Source organism: Calonectris borealis, chromosome 12 (assembly GCF_964195595.1).
Source record: "Calonectris borealis chromosome 12, bCalBor7.hap1.2, whole genome shotgun sequence".
Taxonomy (NCBI): Eukaryota; Metazoa; Chordata; class Aves; order Procellariiformes; family Procellariidae; genus Calonectris; species Calonectris borealis.
The window spans coordinates 12,893,544-12,911,648 of record NC_134323.1 but is presented as its reverse complement, the minus strand read 5'-3'; the positions used below and the strand labels follow the sequence as shown (position 1 = coordinate 12,911,648).

Here is an 18,105-nt window from a genome sequence, read left to right as displayed (position 1 = left end):
GTGGGTAGGTCTTGCGTGGGAGAGGCATCAGCTCCGATTCAGTGCCCAGACAGAAAGTCCCACTGCCGTGATGTGAGCCCACAGGGCAGCTTAGGTCTCATCCTTTCTTCCCAATAGCAGCCACTCTGGTGCCCACTTCTCAGGTGGACCTTCTGAAACTTAAAAGGCCACAAAACACCTACCACATAGATCGTAATCAGATATGAATTATCTTTTATTGCTTTTGTCATGATCCTAATCTGAACTGCTGCTTTAAGAGTAGGGAAAATATTTACCACTGATGTTCCACGTGGGGTTTCCACTGGGCTCTGTAACGGTCAACAGACAGCACAACTGAGGTGGAAAGGGTTACCTCTCTTTATTGCTCCTCTGCGTTTTGCTGAGTATTTTAATTAAAACCAGATAGAGGAAAATTTTTCACGCTGTTTCCAATTTTTAGTGATTTCACCTGCTGTTGAAAATTGCATCAAGACTAACACTGAAGGGATGATGTAAAGAGGAATGAATGCTCCTTTTAGCTGCTATGAATAGAGGCTTCTCATATCAGTTATGTGTTGACTTTATAATTATGAGAAGATTACATGTTTCTGTTATTTTTTAGCTGGTCCTCTAAGACGTAAATTAACTAACATTTCACCACTTAGTGTAACCTTTCAAAATGGAGAAGAGAGGTTTGACTGATAAATTGCATAAGATCACACTTATTTGGAGGTGTTTACTGTAACTAACAAAGTGGAAAATTACCTTCCTAATCCTTTGGTCTTTCCTGTCTGCTCGCTCTTTCCCTGGTTTTGCAGTTCTTGAGTTTTCTTTTTGCTGCCTCTAGAAAGATTTTTAATGAATAATTGTCCTGGAGGTGTTTGCTCCACAACTGTGCTTTAGTTGTATTTTTGTAAGTGTTGCTAAAAATTTAGCCACAACTCCTTTGCTGTCTGATGACTGTGGGTGGTGGAGCTGATGGGTTACTCACTGAGTGAGTGATGTTGGGGCGGTGGGATGCTCGAGGGGGTGGGGGGTGTCAGGACTGGGAGGGAAGAGCATCTCGCCTCTTGTTCACCACTTTGACTTGAGTCTGGCATCCAGCTCCACAAGAAACGGAGTCCGTCTTCCAAAATCCAGCTTAAAAGGAGGATGCCTTGCCATCTTGTCATGGAGACGGTGAGCAGGGTGGGTGTGGAGAAGGCACCCAGCGCTAGTTCTGGGAACAGGCCTGCTGTGATGTGCAGTTGGGTCCCGCAGCGCTGAGGGCTGGTAGGTTGGCAGCTGCTGGCATCTGTTTTGTAAAGACAAGACTCGTTAGGCACCAGGGCGCCAGTGCCAGCGCTATTCAAAGTGATCGTTTCGAAAGATAAATCCTTTCTCCCCTCAAGCAAATAGCCTTTGACATAGCCATTGAGGCCAAAGAATATTTCACTGTTTGCATCTTGGTGCCAAGTGCTATCACAGGACACGTGTTCTTTAACAGGAGCAGCTTAGCACTTGGGCTAAGTGGTTGCAGGTTTCTCTGTGGAGGTTATGGGCGAAGGGTTTGGCTGCGGGTGCAGTGTGCAAGTTGCGAAAAGAGCAGATGATGCCAAAACCCCATTATAGTTGGGGTTTGCCTTTTTTGCCATGTCCTTTCTGAGATAACTCACTGATCAGCATCTTGTACATTTTTTCCTCTGTGCCCGGCTTTTGCAGAGGAGCCAGGCACTTCTACTGTGGTTCTGTCTGTGAGAATGTGAAAGGTGGGTGGCAAAAAACCAAGTGTGTTTCTAGACATGCAGACTGCTAACTCTGGATGATGACTTATCACTAGCTGGGAAACAGTGCATAACTGAGTGCATAAGCAGAGTTTACTACGCATACTTTTTAGTTGATTGCTATAACCATGCCCGTTTCCCACTGTTTTCATCTGAGAAAACTAGCCCTATTCTTTTTCTCTAATTTTCTGGCCTTTTATACCCATTTTGTGTCAAGATGAGTGAGACAGGGATAAAGCAGGGGAGAGAGATGGTCCTGAGTGTGATATTTGTGCATTTCTGGATCATTCATCGGTACTGATTGGATGTGGATCAAGTGCATGTTCACATCTCTGTCGAATTAGCCAGATAGACCACATACCCCGGAGTTCACACTAGCTGCTGGAGAGCAGACTGTTACCTGATCCAGAACCACAATACCTGATCCAGCAGAAAGTCAAAGCAGTCTAGACAGACGATACCTGACCTAGCAGAAATCCTGCCAATATGAAGTTAACCATCAGTACTTTACACTGTGTGGCATCTTTTTATACCGTACCAAGAGTTGTAAAGCTGGTTTTATTCAGTCATGGGAGCATGGCCCTCATCTACTGCAGCGCTGCTGCCTATCTCGGTGGAAGGGTCGCTACTGAGCGAAGTCAGATCTGCCCGCTCCTGGGGATCTCAGCGGTGCTGACTGGCTGCAGCTGCCTTGGAGAGCAAGTCACTGAAGGTGAAAATGGAGCTCAAGTCCTTTCATGGTTATGCGAAGCTCAGAGTTATCCTCTTGTAAGAATCATTGCAGACAGGAATCTGACTAAAGCCTGGAACAGCCACCACTTGTCTGCTTTAGGTCTGCAGTGGAGAGCAGCTGAACGCGTGGGATTGCCCAGGTCTGTAGAAGCCTCATTTTGCTGTGGAAGTTGGCAGCATGTTGATTTTCTGATTTTTACTTTCCACACCCGCCCCCCCCCCCCCCCCCCCCAGTTGGATCCATAGGAAGGAAATGAGCCTACATGTATAGCATTTAGTGTTACTGTTTCCCGGAGGTGGAGGAAGCAAAATTAGAATATCCTGTTTACATGTCATTAGTGCTGTATTTGAGCAGCTGTCCCAAGGGTTTTCAGCTTGCTGCATCAGGACACGCTTTTCTTATGATCCGAGAGTCTTCCTGTCCTGCTGGAGTAGGGGAGTCTGGCTGCTTGCGCTAGCACTGAGCACCTCCCTGGACTGGGCCTTACCACTGCAGAGGAGACTGGGCTTTTCACTGTAGTCAAGGCAGGGAAGGTGAGGCTGGCCAGGACAGGTACCTGAGAACCAAAATCTTTCATGAGCTGAAGGTGGGAGAAACCTATGGCAAATGACTTTCTGAAATTGTTGTCCCTGCAGGATGTCCTTACAGGAAGGTATATCCCTCCTCCCCATGTTCTCAAAGCATCCTTAAGTCGCTGGACTTGCAGTGACTGAAAAAAAACTGGTTCAGAGGATTGAGGTGACAGAGGTTTTTAAGTCATTTCCAGCTTTCCTTAAGCGAATAGTTCAGTCTTTCTAAATAGCTTGGTATAATACCTACCTATATACATGCTTTTGTTTAAGCAAACCTATTTATACTTCTGGAAATGATAAAGAACCTCCATGCCACTACACTGTGGACGTGTAGTGGTTGGGTACTGCTTGTGGAAGGAGCTGCTGAATTTATAACCAAAGGTGGTTACGTAATGCCGTGCCTTTTCCAGACTGTCATGCTCGTTCTGGAAATAGACCGTTATCTAAGAAAATAGAAAAGTGCACCTGGAAACTTTTAGACTAGTCTCCTTGTTTAATCGTGAACCCATTTTAAATATGTCAAGGAAGGCAGCTGTAATATATGACCTTTTTCTGCCATATATTAGTGATGACTCATATGTGCAATGTCAGGAGAATGTAATGAAAAGTCTCTCCAACTTGACGTCTGTGCAGCTGATGTTTTCAGGTCTGACGTGCTGTGGAGTTCAGGGTATTTGGGCTGCTTTCAGTATCACTGTTGTTACCTGGTTGCACAGATTTTTCTAAGCTGAAGCATTTAAATGGATTCTGTCTTTTCCATGTCATCTCGGAAGGTTTAACTGTCTTTTCTCTGAAGACCACACAGGTGTCAGTGGCTCCCATTTCATACAGAAAAGAGCCAAGACAGAGCAACTAAATGGTTTGCTAAAGACATCTAAGAATGTCAAAACTGGAAGAGGGGGCTGGTACAGTAGAGTTGCTGGCTGGTTCTGTACTGTGATCACTGTCACTGATATAGGAAAATCTGCAATGTGTAGATAGATATACAGTGTGGTATCAGTAAGCACAAAGGAAAGGTGATGAAAATACAAGCTTTAAATATTTTGTTTACTGTTTATTTACTGTAATAAAACTGTCTTGATGTCTGTAAACCTGCCACTGGAAACAGCTTAAATAAAACTTAGCAGGTCTGTATTCTGACCTGCATTATGCTAGAATAAATCTAAAGTAATGGCGTGGACAAGCATCTCATCCCAGAGCTCAGATGATCTCCAGTTGGTGTAGCTAGCTAAATGAACTTGTAGAAATTAAAACACCGTAGAAATTGCAGTATCCATGTTAATTAAAAACCAAATGTTTGTGTGAGTGCATTTGCAACCTGAACATTTTTTTTTTTTTAAGAAATCTCCTCTATCACCATCTGTGAACTGCCACTTCTTCTTTTGCCCATTATATTGGGGTATGCAGTGTGAAGGTCTGCCCTTTTCCTAAATCAGTGGGAATATTCAGCTGGGCTGAATGCCAGCTTCCCAGCAAGAAATTTGCCCAGGAGCACTCGGGAGCTTTGGATGTTGGTATTAGATCTTTCTGGACTGAAACTGGGACCTGCAGGAGCATCACTCACTTCTGCTTGTCTGTGACACCCATGTGTGTGTCTGTTGGGCTTGCCTGGCCTCTCTGGATGTGGTGGTGTGTCCTCCTCTGCCAGCGGTTGTACAAGCTTAAGGTTTTGCTGGCCCTGGCCTGTCTTCACATGATTGCTACTACCACTGTGCTAGAAATTTTGCACTCTTCAAATAGATGGAATTATATGTGTGATCGCACTCATTGTGTTCCAGACAAAATAAGCATGGTTTGAGCTGAAAGGTCTTGTTGACCTGGTCCCTTTGGGCTGTAGAAGGATGCATGTACACAGCGAGACATTCAGATGTTTGGCAGTGGAGGGGCAGTAGGGCAGGAAAGGACTTTACGAACACACTTTTCCCTCCAAGTCATTCATTCCCAGTGGTGCTCTCCTTCATCCCTCCAGCTATGTCTCCTTGCTTTGCTAATCCCAGTAATCACAAGGTACTTTTAGAAGCAGGATTTTCTTCTGTCTTTTTTTTGGTCAATAATTCAGTTGCTAAAGTTATTTGCAAGTGCCCTTGTGCTGTGGTTGTCAACTTGAGCATGAAGCTTGAGCAGTCAGCTGAGCTCTGAATCACGAACAAAGCAACCCAAAGCGGCACAGAAGATAGAGCAGCCACAAGAAATACTCGGTCTTCCAGTTCGTTGCCTCAGTAGCAAAAGATCTTTCTATAAATGCCAAGTGAGAAGTATAAATCATTCTGGAACTGCCATGCACTAAATCAAGAAGCAGAGAAATGAATGAATATTTGTAAACCAAGTGTCAGTGTAACTAAAACACTGCGCAGAACAATAGGCCTGTGATATGCCTTGTGCCATCGGGAGGCTCCGCGGCAGAGTCGGAGATCCACACAAAGGGAAGTTATGCAGAGGCACGCCGGCTGCGGCTGAGACAGGATGAACTCTGTGCAGATAGTGTCAGTAATTTCATGGTTCAGAGCAGTAATTTGACATACTGTATGAAGCAATAAGCATTTGCTGCGCTAGCTTCAGGCTTTCACTGTGCGACTGGGTGGATCTACTTTAACAGTAACAAAAGCCTTCCAGTTTCCAGCAGCTGCTAATCAGAGCTGATACCAGCTCCCATGACATCTCCACTCCGCAGTGCTGACCTGGAGCTGCTGTGGTTTAATTCACCAGCACAGGCATGCCCTGGGCTCATATCTGCTAAAATATGAAGTTGGGGAGGGTGGTGTTTGAGACTTGTTTCTACAGCCTTCTGTGTTCCCAAACCCTGGCCCGTCACCTCACCCTACATTTGAAACTGTGAAAAGTTTCTGACAAAGCAGACAGCCCATGTATTTACCAAAGCAAGTAAGAGTAGGCTGAGGCCGAGCCCTGCTGGCAGCACTGATCCCTCAGGCAGGTAAAGCTCAGCTCCTGTGTCCTGATAAGCACTGTCGTTCCTGGAACTGGTCCCAGCGCCTCCCTTCGTGGCCATGACCTCTCCCAGTAGCTTTGTCCTATGCGAGCTGCAGCCTCGTTAAGCAATAGGTAGAGGGGAGGTAATGAAAGTTATTCCAGGAGCTGGAGTTAGAACCTGAGCTTGCTTCTACAAAACTTTCAGTGAATGTGAACTTCACTGCATTTGTAATCAAACATAAATTAATCTCAAACTTTGATTTTTCTGAGTAAGTTCTACACATGCATCCCTCCTGCTCCAAGCCTGTATATTAATTGAGTAAAGCCTCCTGTAGGAGGCAGGCGCTGAAGTGATGGAGATCTTTTTAAGTCAGCAGATATATATCTCAAGGACCTAAGTAGTTTATTGGTGGGGTTTTCAACTTCTTCCCTTGAGGAGGAAAGCAAGGTTGGGGGCAATCTCAATAAGGTATAACAATGACAGCAAAAAGCTTCCTGGTCCACAGTCTGCTTCTTGCCTTGCTTTGCTTAAGCTGTGATTAAGGTGTGTTAGGTGTTGTGGCCCATCTTCCTCCAGTTTAACCTACTCCATCCTCCAGCACAGTTGTTGCATGGGTACTTGGAAGCCAGAGTTGTGTTACTGGATGGGGTCAGGTCCCTCGTGGCCGTGGAGTGTTGCGGTGCCGGGTGTGGATGGGCTGTGGCTTGGGAGGGGAGCTTAAAATATTTACCTGAGCATTTCCCACTTTTCTTAGTCTGTCATTTTCAACCTTAATTCAAGTTGTGGTGTTTTCTGATCTTCCCCTGAGGGAGAGGGCAGTGCTGGCAGCTTACCCAGACAATCCCTCCATCGTTCCTATCACAAGACAACTTAGACCAGGTCTTCATGCAATTGTTATGTTGCTGCTGAGCATGTCCAGGATATATTTATTTATTTATAACTTGTACATACCAGATTTTACTTTATGTTGGGTATTCAAGCCTTGGTACATTTGCCAGGTATCTGCCAGGTGGCAAATTAAAGCCCTCCAGCAAGAGCTACCCGTGGTGGCGAGCGCCGGGAGGGTTTTCCAGCCTTCCTCCCTCTCTCCTGCTCGGCTGCTGGGAAGAGGCTCTGCCCCTGCGCCCTGTGTAGGTGCCTTGTTTCTTCTGTCTGCCTCTGACTGGGAGATGACGTGTGCGTCGGCAGATCACTCCTCCCGTGGCTGTTGGAAGGAAGGGAGCATTTTTCTCGCCTGAAGTCACCTCTCGGTATCCGAGCTGCTGCAGTCCAGGACGTCTGCACAGTAGCTGCCGTCAGCTCGGGCAGGTACTGCTGCAGCAGTGGCACGGCTGCCCTGGCTCGGGGCAGCTCTGATGTTTCACTATTTACCCAGCTTCTTAGCAGAATATTTTTTAAAGGTAGTAGCAACGCCCTGTGTAAAACCTGCCCGGGCATGAGATCACTGGCTGCAGGCACCGCAGCCCATGTGGGAACACCTCCCGTGGCCAGTGGCACCTGCAGGCATCTGGCGCAGCCCCTCCACAGTCCCCCCGCTCTCGCAGCTGCCCCCTATTGCTGCAGTTCGATTTCTTGAGCTGAGGTAAGGCTTCCCTCCTCCTTTGTTCTTCCTGCTTCATTGCTGTAGGTTTTCATTTTCCTGCCCCTGCACCTTGGCTAGGCCACAGGTGTGGAAGAGCTTGTTGGGGACTTACATGGAGATGATCTTTTCCTGTCCGAGGGAAGAAAAGGAGATTTAGCAGTAGCCCAGCGTGACGTTCACCCGCCCTTTTCCCAGCACTGCAGCATGAACAGAACTGCAGAGGCAGGGAGGGAGTCATCTGTGCCATGTGTTAGTTGTTAATTTTAGCTTTACCATAACTCTTGACGACAGGGCTTGGTTGTTTCCTACTGTAGGCAGCATGTAGCAGTTATCCTGGAGATACGGTGTGGCTGTAAGACAGTAAAGCTGCAGCTCATCCCTGAGCTGTGGCGTGCTGTCAAGGAGTGCGATAGCCAGATTCCCCCTCTGACTCGCACAGCAGCTGCGTACTGGTTGAGAGGCCATATGGTACCATTTTTCTTGTGTTTGTGCTAAACCCTTGACTTCGGGTTAAATGAGGGTGTCATTAGGCACAGGCTGAGTTCCACACGTGTCTGAGGACAAAGTCTGGCCAAAAGGTGGTGATATATCTGCCATTATATGTACTCCATTTAACCTTTGCCTACTGCCTTCTTCCCAATTCTGGGTACCTGGTAAAGTCTGTATGAAGTACCAACCTGTACTGGCACAGTCAAAAGAGCATCCAAGGATTTGATCTGCAGGTCCCAAACTGAACTTCTCCTAATGTGTAGGAGAACTCTTGCAAGTGCGTTATAGCAGGCTGAACAAAAATCGTATAGCTTTAATATCTTGTCTGGGTTGTTGCTGATAACCTTTGCTTGTTATAATGCATTGCTTTTGGTCTCTTGAGTCTGGAGCAAAACAATTGACTACATCAGAAAATACCTGTCTTACTTTCTCCTGGTGCTGATACTAGCGATACTAGAGAGCATCGTGGGTAGCTGCAGCTGCGTTGCTGTACAGTGCTGGAGACTTGCCTGGTTGCGTCCAGAGATGTTCTTCTGACTGACACTGTCAAGCCCAGTGAAGTGGACTAGTTAAAGGTGTGGGGAGCACTGGCAATGTTCTGTAGCTAACTCCAGCTGGGAGCTCCTTCTCCTTCTAGTGTCATTTTTGTTGGTGGTCTTTTGCCGTGGTCCACAGAGCGTGTTTGTTCAGTCTCTACTCTCCTGTTTGGTTAAACACTATGTGAGGATGCAAACATCTCTTCACCGCAGCGGAGGAACGCTGTGATGCCATGCTCCCGCTCAGCCAACCTTTATACTAACTTTGGATATATGCAACATCTTACTCTAGCTAAAGAGAGACACCAGATCTGTAGGAGAGCTGATGACCTGGGTGGAAATGCAACAGTTGAGGTGTTAAAGATCTGGAGGCATAGTCGGCTGCTTAGAGTAGAGGTGTCGGGAGGGGCAAGGAATCGTATAAAGGCTGAAGCAGTTGATCTGAAGTCGTGTCAAGTGAAGTGTCAGAAATGAGACATGCTTGCTCTGTAACAGAACATTCTTCATAGGCAGTTTAACAAGCTTTAGAATTAAATTCGGGGGAAAAAAAAAGTGATGTAGCTGTTATGTCAAGGCTTTCACAAGCTTGCAGTGTGCAGTCTGGGCTGTGACTGGTGGAAAACCAGACCTGAACAGCCATGTAATCAGTGCTTTTCCTAGGCAGTTATGAGCTCACGCTATATTCACACCACAGCTGCATATATATTTTCCAAAATACACTTTTGGAATTATACATGCGCTTTTTTAGTATGCTAATCATCGCTGTGGTCATTCATTCCTGAGTTAATGACTGGTCTCTTAGAGAAAACGAGTTAACAAACTGACAGCTGCTCACAGCGAATCGGTTGCTGGAGAGGCCAATGTAAGTTTAACATCCACAATAAATCCTTCTTTTGCTTCTGATGGTTCAGTGGAGCAATGGCAAAGAAATGAGGCAATAACTTCATTTATCAAAGCAGTTCATGCCTGTAGTAGGTTTGTGCATGACAGCTCATAGACAGAAATGCCAGAGAATTACAGACTGTGGATTTCTGCTCCTCTTTGAGTAATATTAAGTGTAAATGGGAAGAGGTAGATCTCTTGGTGTAACCTCACAGTCAGACAGACTATGATAGCTTCCAGTCCCAGGTACATGGTTGGCATGAAAAGATGGGCAAGAAGGGTGCAGATAGCTGGGGAGCTCTGAAAGGGCTTTCGTCTGGCTCCACTGCCAAGAGCGAACCGAAACATCATCCCAAGACCTGACGCTGAAGTAACAGATTGCTCATTTCTGGTGTGAGCCCCATGTTCTCTGCTGCGTGTGCAACCCCTCCTGCCCCAGGGCCAGCAGGGACCAGCGCTGTTGCAGAGCTCGTGGTATGTGATGAGACAGAGGATGCTGTGCTGCTGCTGGGAGCAATTCCTGCAGCTGCTGGCTGATGGGATGCCTTTTCTGATCACGGTGTCCACAGTAATCAATAACCATCTTTCATCAGCAGTTAACCATTAGCTTATGGCAAATAGCAGACCTTTTTCATAACCTTTGGTTACAAATAAATAAATGGACGTAAAGCAGCAAAAATTCTGAAATTCCCATTTCCTATCCCAGGGCTGAGCTAGCTGAAGGACCAGCATTTTCTTAATACTTTGTTCGCAATGAACTGATGGACCTAGCTGGCAGCTAGTTTGTGTCACAAGTTTAGCTTGGAACATTGGTATCTGATAACACTAAAGTTACAGTTCCTCCTTCACTGGAACACTGAAATCATGTTTAGGATTTAAAAAAAAAAAATCTATTATTAATAGATTTATTGTTTTTTGAAATTACTGTTTCATTTGGCAAATGTTCAAAATGGCAACATTGTGCCAGGATGTTGAGCTAGTTGAATGAAAGGCTAATCTCTCTTCATGATTTGAAATGAGGGACTTAAAGGTGTAAACACCAAGAAACCCATGGTTTATGAAAGGTCTTTGCATTTCAGTATTTGCATATTAGTAGCATAGGAAGATTTTTTTTCCTTCAAATATAATTTTTTTTTTTTTTAACTTGACAGAATCCCATTTAAACCAATCACACTACACAGCCCATACAGGTGGCTGTGTTAATGCTGCACTGAACTGAAACAGTTTGGTTTCAGAAATGGGGTTTAAAATGTGTCTTGAATAGCTTGGGGCGGGCAGAGATACTCATGGGCATCGTGTGGTCTACAACTGTTTCCTCGTTGAGAGCCCGGGTGAAGTCTCAGCTGTATTACTGGGTACTGCTCTCTGCCGGGTTTACTCGTCTCCGTACAGCTACCTGCCAGGGACGGACGGTGTTTCTCTCTCTGTGGCGTGGCAGCTTAGGCCAATTCATACACTGGGAGTGAATAAAAGCAAAACCCATGGAAACTGAACTGAGACACCAAGCGCTTTGTTAGCTTGACTTTGTTCTTTCTGCTATTAAAGTTTCTACCAGTTCATAATATGCTAATTTCCCCCCCCGAGCAGCTTGCATTTGTATTTTCTGTGTGTTTGTGTGTATAAAATGTTCACAGCACAGCAGGGGAGAATTCTGGATGATTAAAGCCCAATTTTGTAGTTCTCGAGTTCCTAGACTCTTAAGTATATTAGCAGTTTTGTTGATGTTAATGATTAATGCTAAGCTCGTGCATGCATTTGTAGAAATAGGGCCTCAAACAACACACGGAGCACAACAGCTTCATTATAGAGTTGTATGAGGCAAAAATCTCAATTTTTATTTTCTACTGTAGTGTTTTAAAAATCACGGCCTTGTCTTGAGATGTCCTGCTACAACCAAATAGAGACCAAGGGACATCTCAGAAAAACTTAAAATCAATGGTCCTGAGTGTGTGACAGAAGGACATGGATTCCCCAGCATTTCATTTCTTCTTCGTGGGGATACAGAAACAAAGTGATTCTTGAATTATCTCCCTGCCCTGGCTTGAATATAGAGAGGTTATGCATAGATAGAAATAAATACATAGGCAAAAGACTCTTAAAGCTTTTTGAAAACAAACAAACAAAAAACCACCCCGAAGCTCTTTGTAGAGCTTATTGAAATCATGACCTTCCCTGTGAGTCTGCTGTGTATGGAGCTAACCGCTGACTTTGCCAGTGCTACATTGGCTCTTCATACTTTGGTCTTGTGTGGACTTCGTGGGGTCATCCCTGGCATCACCAAGAGCAGGCTTGGGCAGCGAAGGTGAATTTCTGACCCCACTGAAGCAAAACTGCCAGCCAGAATTGTTGCCCTTAGACGATAACGAAGGTAGGGGCCTTGCTCTTCTGTTTTGTAAGGTGCCAGGTTATGTTTACAAGGTTACATACTACTACTCATGGAAAGTTAAACAATTATTAAATGTGACTGGCAGACTCGTTTTCCCAGAACGGCATGGCTTCCACCATGGACCAGCGCCGTTGATGTTGCATTGCTGGATGGGGGCAAAGAGAATTCTCTTGGGTTTTGGACTGAATTGCTGTTTTATTAATGATTATTGAATGTAATGTGTGGAGCACCTAGTTGTGAAGGTCTCACTAAATTATTTCTTGGGCAAACAGAGTTATTTCCAGGGAGTGCAGGTTTTCTGTCCTCTCGTTGCACATGCCTCCTTTGGATTTCTGTCTGTAGTCAGCCTCAATCTCCATGCATTGAAACACCGGCAGAGGCTTCCCCCCTCTTTTATTTTGGGTTAGTTCGCGTGCATTTGTTTCACTCAAGCCACCTGCTGCTGCTTGAGTACTTGAATCTACTCAGGGTGAGGAGCTCATTGATTTAGGGCCTGATGGTATCGTGAGGGTTATGAATCAATGGCCTGGAGCTGGTTTTAAGAGCTGCGGAGGATTCTAACTTTCATTCTCTTTCTGCTTTGTAGGTATTTGTATAAAATGTGGAAAAGGTGTGTATGGAGCGAGCCAGGCTTGCCAAGCGATGGGTAACCTCTATCATACCAACTGCTTCACGTGCTGCTCTTGTGGTAAGTCGGTTCTACCATAGCCTTATTAAGTGGCTTCCTTCTGTAATACATACTCCTGTAGCAACCAGTGTACAAAGTGAGACCTCACCTTACCTGCTTCCTGAGGCAAAATTCCCGTGCAAGACTCCAGCTTCAAAAGTTGTTTTTTATTTGCCATCTGTAAGTGTTCAATGGTGTTTTCTTAAGCAACAGCCCAGAAAAGTAGTATTTGGTTCTTTTAAGGGCTGCATTTACAAAATGGCTTCAACCTGGCCGTTATAAGCACTACATACTTTAAATCACTTGTGTTTATGGAACTGTAATGTGCATTTATCATTTTTACAGAAAAACGATAAAATTTGTGCAGCCAAAAGCGTATTTTCCCCTCACTTTCTATTTCCAAATGCAACTCTAGTCAAGCATGTATATTTGTCATTTCTGTATATACATAATGCTCAAAAATTGTTCTTTTATGTTTGAATGTGATAAGAACAAATAGAAACTGCATGTTGAAACACCGTAAGCTATTACAATGTTTTATTTTTGTAGAGGAAAACTTGCAGGTAAATCACTCTCTCCTCCTTGCCGTTCTCAGGACCTTTTTAGGCTTCTCTTTTAATCTGAACGCAACTGAAAGTGATGCATTCTGTATGTGATTTGGGGAAGTCATGGCTTTGCCAGGGAAAACAGGACTTGGAAAATTCAGGGCAGCATTTTCAGAAGTGTTTGCCTTAAGTCAAGCATTGTGAACTTAAGTTGGAAACTTCCTCAGTGTCTTGTCTGTAACTGCTGAGAGCTCACAAATTCCCACCGAGTTCAAGGGAAGTATGAGAGCTCAATTTTCAGGAGTCAGATAATTTTTCTTGATATACCCACACATCTATTTAGGTTCCTAATATATGAAAATATTTGCTTGGATGTTGAAGATCTTGTTGCGATACATCTACACAGTGAAAGATTTCTCTAAGCAGAATATGCCAAGTGTAAATTGTTTATAAAAAGGACTAATTGAGGCTTAGAAAAAGAGTAAAAGATTATTGGCATAGAACCAAGTAAGTTGATAATGAAAAGACCATTGTAAAGTTCACTTGTGAAAGGAGAAGCATTGTCTTTTCTCCTGAGATTTGTACAGATAAATATTGGTTTAAAGAAACCTACAACCTGAATGTAGAATTTAGTGACCTTTATAAATGACTCTGGACCATTACCAAGTTCTAGAATAAACTCATCTCAAACCTTCAGGGATCACTCTCGACTTTGCTCAAGTCTGACAGTGAATGAGTAGCTATTTTGTTGGCTCCCAAAGTGAACAGCATCCTGCTTAGCAGAGGATTACAAAATATGATATCGGATAATATCTATCCACTCATTGCCAACATTAACCTAACCTAATTGCATGGGTGAATTCCAGCTTCCTCTCTGGGGTAGGCGTGGTTTTTTTAAGTAGTCAGGATGTGTGTTTGCTACCACAGGGGTCTGTACACAGGTCACTTTGTTCCTCGTAAGAATGTATAAGGGCCGAGGAATGTATTTTAACAGTAAAATACAAACCCAACTTAATTATTCAAAAGCACAACAAGCTTTTCTGACTGTCCTGGTGAGGTGTGTGTGGCCAGTGTACATCTACCATAGGGCAACTTGAGACATGTCCGTTCGGAGCGTAGTTTTGCCCCACCCCACAGTGCCGGTGGAATTTCGTGATTCACACAGCTTTCCGTGAGTCACGCACACGCACGAGGAGACGGTGCTCCAGGTCGTCTTCTGAGCTTCTCACTGTACTGCTCATGGGCTGGAGGGCCCAGCTATCATCCACCAGGATGTTTCGCAAGCAAGAAGGGCTTGGATTTCCTTCTGTCTGCAACGTCTGATACAATCCCATCGAAAGGGGAGTGTGTGGGGACCGACTTTCTTATGTTAAGCACTGAAAAGGTGGATGCGCTGCTAATGTGGTAGTAGTGCCTGAGTGCAGGTAAAAAAACTTGATCGAAGCTTAGGTTCAGCTACATGCAACTGTGAATCAAAAGCAGAGCTCTTCCTCTCAACTCAGCTCTGAAATAGTATCAAAATGAGCATAGCTGGAAGAGGGCTGTTGCATTAACTCTTTGGTTTCCCACTTTATTTGGGGCTGTGCAGTCCTTGGGAAACCAGAGTGATTCAGGACAGTGCCAGTAGATCCAGACCTTGGGAATGAGGCATGCAGGTCCCATCTATGAGAATTGCATCCTGGAGTGTGCTGCTGAAAAGGCTTTACAGGAGCTCATGTGCAAGCAACCAAACACAAACTTTTTACAGTACTGCAGTTTATGAACAGGGAGTTCATTTTACCTTCAGTGTGACATTGGTGGGACCCAGCTGAGAATTCTGCGCTCTAGTTTTGGTGCCCACCTTTAAAGAGATGAGGAGAAACTGGAGAGGGTCCAAAAGGAGTTACATAGATGATTAAAGGCTGAAGGAAAGCTAATCGTGAGAGCCCAGTGTATTTTGGGCATCAGAAATGATGGGAGGGACATGTGGCTGGAGCTCATAAATACTTTTACCAGAAAACAGCATTAGAAAGTGGTCTTATACATACTAGAGACAAACACAAGAGGCATCTTTTCTGGAGGCTGAAATTACACAATTCAAATAGGAAATCAAAGACAGTTTTTATACAATAGGAGGATTAACTGCTGGAACAAAATAGCAAGAGAAGTGGCAGATTCGCTGTTCTTCTTTGTTTTCAAATTAAGACCAAATGTCCCTTTGGAAAGTGTTTTAAGTTGAGCCAAGCTTTTAGGTTCAGTACATAGGTAACTGGGTGATCATTAATGACCTTTGTTAGGCAAGAGGTCACAGCACATGGAGCACTGCTCCTTCTGAGCCTTTGACAGGAGAGCGGAGAAGTACGGTAGTACTCTCTGCCTAAAACGGTTCCTATGCACTAGTTCCTGTGTATACTTAGAAATCTGAGATATCGAGTAAGAACGCAAGCTTGCCTTTCTTTTTTTTCTCTTTTTTTTCCCCCCAAATAACAAGAATGATCCAAACTCTCCTCCAGCAGTTATCAGTCTTACTTTCAATATAATGTATCTAGAAATAGAAGGCAGTAACCGAAGAAGAAAAATTCTGTACCTGAAGACATCCGATTTAGATAAGGGCCCAATATTTAACCAACTGCAATTAAAAAATTTAAAAAAAAATATATATTTCAAACCCTTGGGAAAAGTTGTGGTTTGGAGACCACTCAGGCTGAAATGTGATAATGAGTGATGGAGCCTCCAAGGGCCTTGTTTCAGCACTCGGCAGTGAGTATTTTCAGCTCAGCAAAGACAAGTGCAGTTATGCAAAGAAGTGGGAAGAGACCCTCAGTAGGAAATTCTGCCCGAGTCAGAGTCCTTTCTTAGGCACTTCGTTGAGTTTATCTTTGGTTTCAGTGCCAAGTGCCATCTGTCAGGGTGCCCTGGTTGAAAAGAGCAGCACGTGGCAGAATGGGCCATCCTGCACCTTCCAGGGAGCATACAGCGCTTGCCCCAGTGCTGTCCTTTTCGACTCACATCATCATATATCACACCATTGCTGGAAGGTTTGTGTTGTTTGTAATTAAGAGGAAAACCTCAAATACGGTCACAGATGCAGGCACCTCTGTGAGGACTCCAGCCTTGCTAGTGTAGAAGTGTGAGGATGCAAGGTTGGATTCTCAGGGCTCTTCTGCAGTGATGGTGGTTAGCTCTTGAGAACATGAATGCAGAAAGACGAAGAAATATTTCAGAGATACAGTAAATAAACAGGAGACTTCTGTCCCCTTTAGACGTTTTGGTAAAATGCTCAGGTGGTAAATCTCTTCCTTGTCTTCCTAGGTTCTGGCAACTTTGGGATAAAACTCAGTAATATATTGATTCAGAGCTGTACAGGATCTCCTCAAAAAAAGAAAATCTTGCCAGTGAGCTGAGGTCAGAAGAAGAACGGAAAGGAAAAGTAAATGACCTACCTAGCAGGCACATTTTATGTTTTAAAATAGAAATGCTGCATTTCTGCCTCTTTATTGTGTTCGGTGGGCTTTGGATAGTTGAGCCTTGCTCCCATAACTGGGCAAGTTCAGCATCTCAGAACTTTGCTCTGTCAGTTAATTTTTGTTATGTCTCTGTGTAAACCCCTATTGCCTTCTGCAAAAAGCCATGCTCTTCAGATAGTTTTTTTTCAGAGGTCAGGTAATTCTCTTCAGGTAACGTAAAAGCTAAAGCGATCTGGTTTCCTTGGGATCAAATAGTTCAATGTAGATCTTTATCCACAATCTCTTAGAGAAAACAACTGAAGCTTGTTAGGATAGTTTTTAAATGTAGATTCAAATCCTCTCTCAGCCCTAACACCAGTGGAACCTCTTTTAGGCCTTGATTCAGCAAAACAGTTAGACATGTGCTTAAATATGTTATATTACTCATATGTGAGCATGCTTTGCTGAATCTTAAACAGCAGAGATGAATTCAGGCAACAACATACACTGTCCCTTCTGTTAAGTGTAAAATTTCAGTTTTGGCAGGAGTTCAGTTGCGGATTTTGCTTACGGAAGACAAGAGCTGAAAAACGTCTGCTGAAAAGCTCGTCGTCTAACTCCGTTTGGTAGTATTTCAGAACATGACAGGATTTCTTGAAGAATAATTGCAATAATGCCAGATAGCTTGTGTGCTCTTAAGTGCAGGTGATTAGTTGCAGGAATTAATGGGCTCTATTTGATACTCATTAGAGAAGATAACTTATCAGGTGCCTCCACTTTGCAGATCATAATGCCATCCACAGCATCGTTTCAGGCTGAAAATTTTAATCCAGTGGCAATGATTGTAGAAACTGCAGTAAGATAAATCTTTACAGTGAGGAATATTGGTTTGTTATTTGTTACTCTGAGGGTGTAGGAGGTGGGCAGGGAATCAGCTTTGCAGAGCTAGGGGTCTGAAGTCTCTGTACTCTCAAAGCTGAGATGTATTTCACCATAAAAACCAGAGACACGTTCTGCTCTCACATGAAGGCAAATGTTTGAGCATGCCATTTGTCTTTAATTTGCACTTTTGCCACTGGTTTAAGGCACAGGAAATCGCCGCAAGATCAATCAGAAGCCTAAAGCAAACTGTATAATCCCAAAGGTATGCAGCTCATTTCTTACCTGGTAGCTATTGATCAGACTGGAGCACTCATGGGGGTTTCGTACAGCAGTTTGATTTTTAAGGGACAGCTCGTAAAGGTATCGCAGTTCATTGATTACTGGCACTGCTGCCGCTGCCTCAGCACCAGCCTTTATCCAGACTTCACAAGCTCGTTGCCTCTGAGAGAAGGATCACAATGAGGGCTGACAGCACTGCCATTTTAAAAGGCCCGAGTGGGACTACGGTAGCAGCAAGTATTGTTACCCTGAAGGTATAAAGAGCAGTTCTGAATTAACCCGTGCCCTCCAACCGATGTGAAAGGGGAATTGGTTCATGGTTATGGATGCAACCTGCCTTTTCACTCGTATTAAGTCTCGGAGGCAACGGCTCCCTTCTGACTGAGGCCACTCGGTGCTACTGTATGTAGATGTCTATTAATAGGAGGTTGCTCATGTTCCAGCTTGTAGGGAGAA

At 44.3% G+C, this 18,105-nt stretch overlaps 1 protein-coding gene across 2 annotated transcripts in view; it reads left to right on the top strand.

The window, feature by feature from the left end:
* WTIP (WT1 interacting protein) overlaps positions 1-18,105 on the top strand; it is an 83,596-nt gene that overhangs the window by 19,824 nt on the left and 45,667 nt on the right. For both annotated transcript variants that reach the window (XM_075161405.1, XM_075161404.1), the window contains exon 2: positions 12,438-12,539. In XM_075161405.1, coding sequence (XP_075017506.1) covers positions 12,438-12,539 — 102 coding nt within the window. The remainder of the gene's footprint in view (positions 1-12,437; positions 12,540-18,105) is intronic.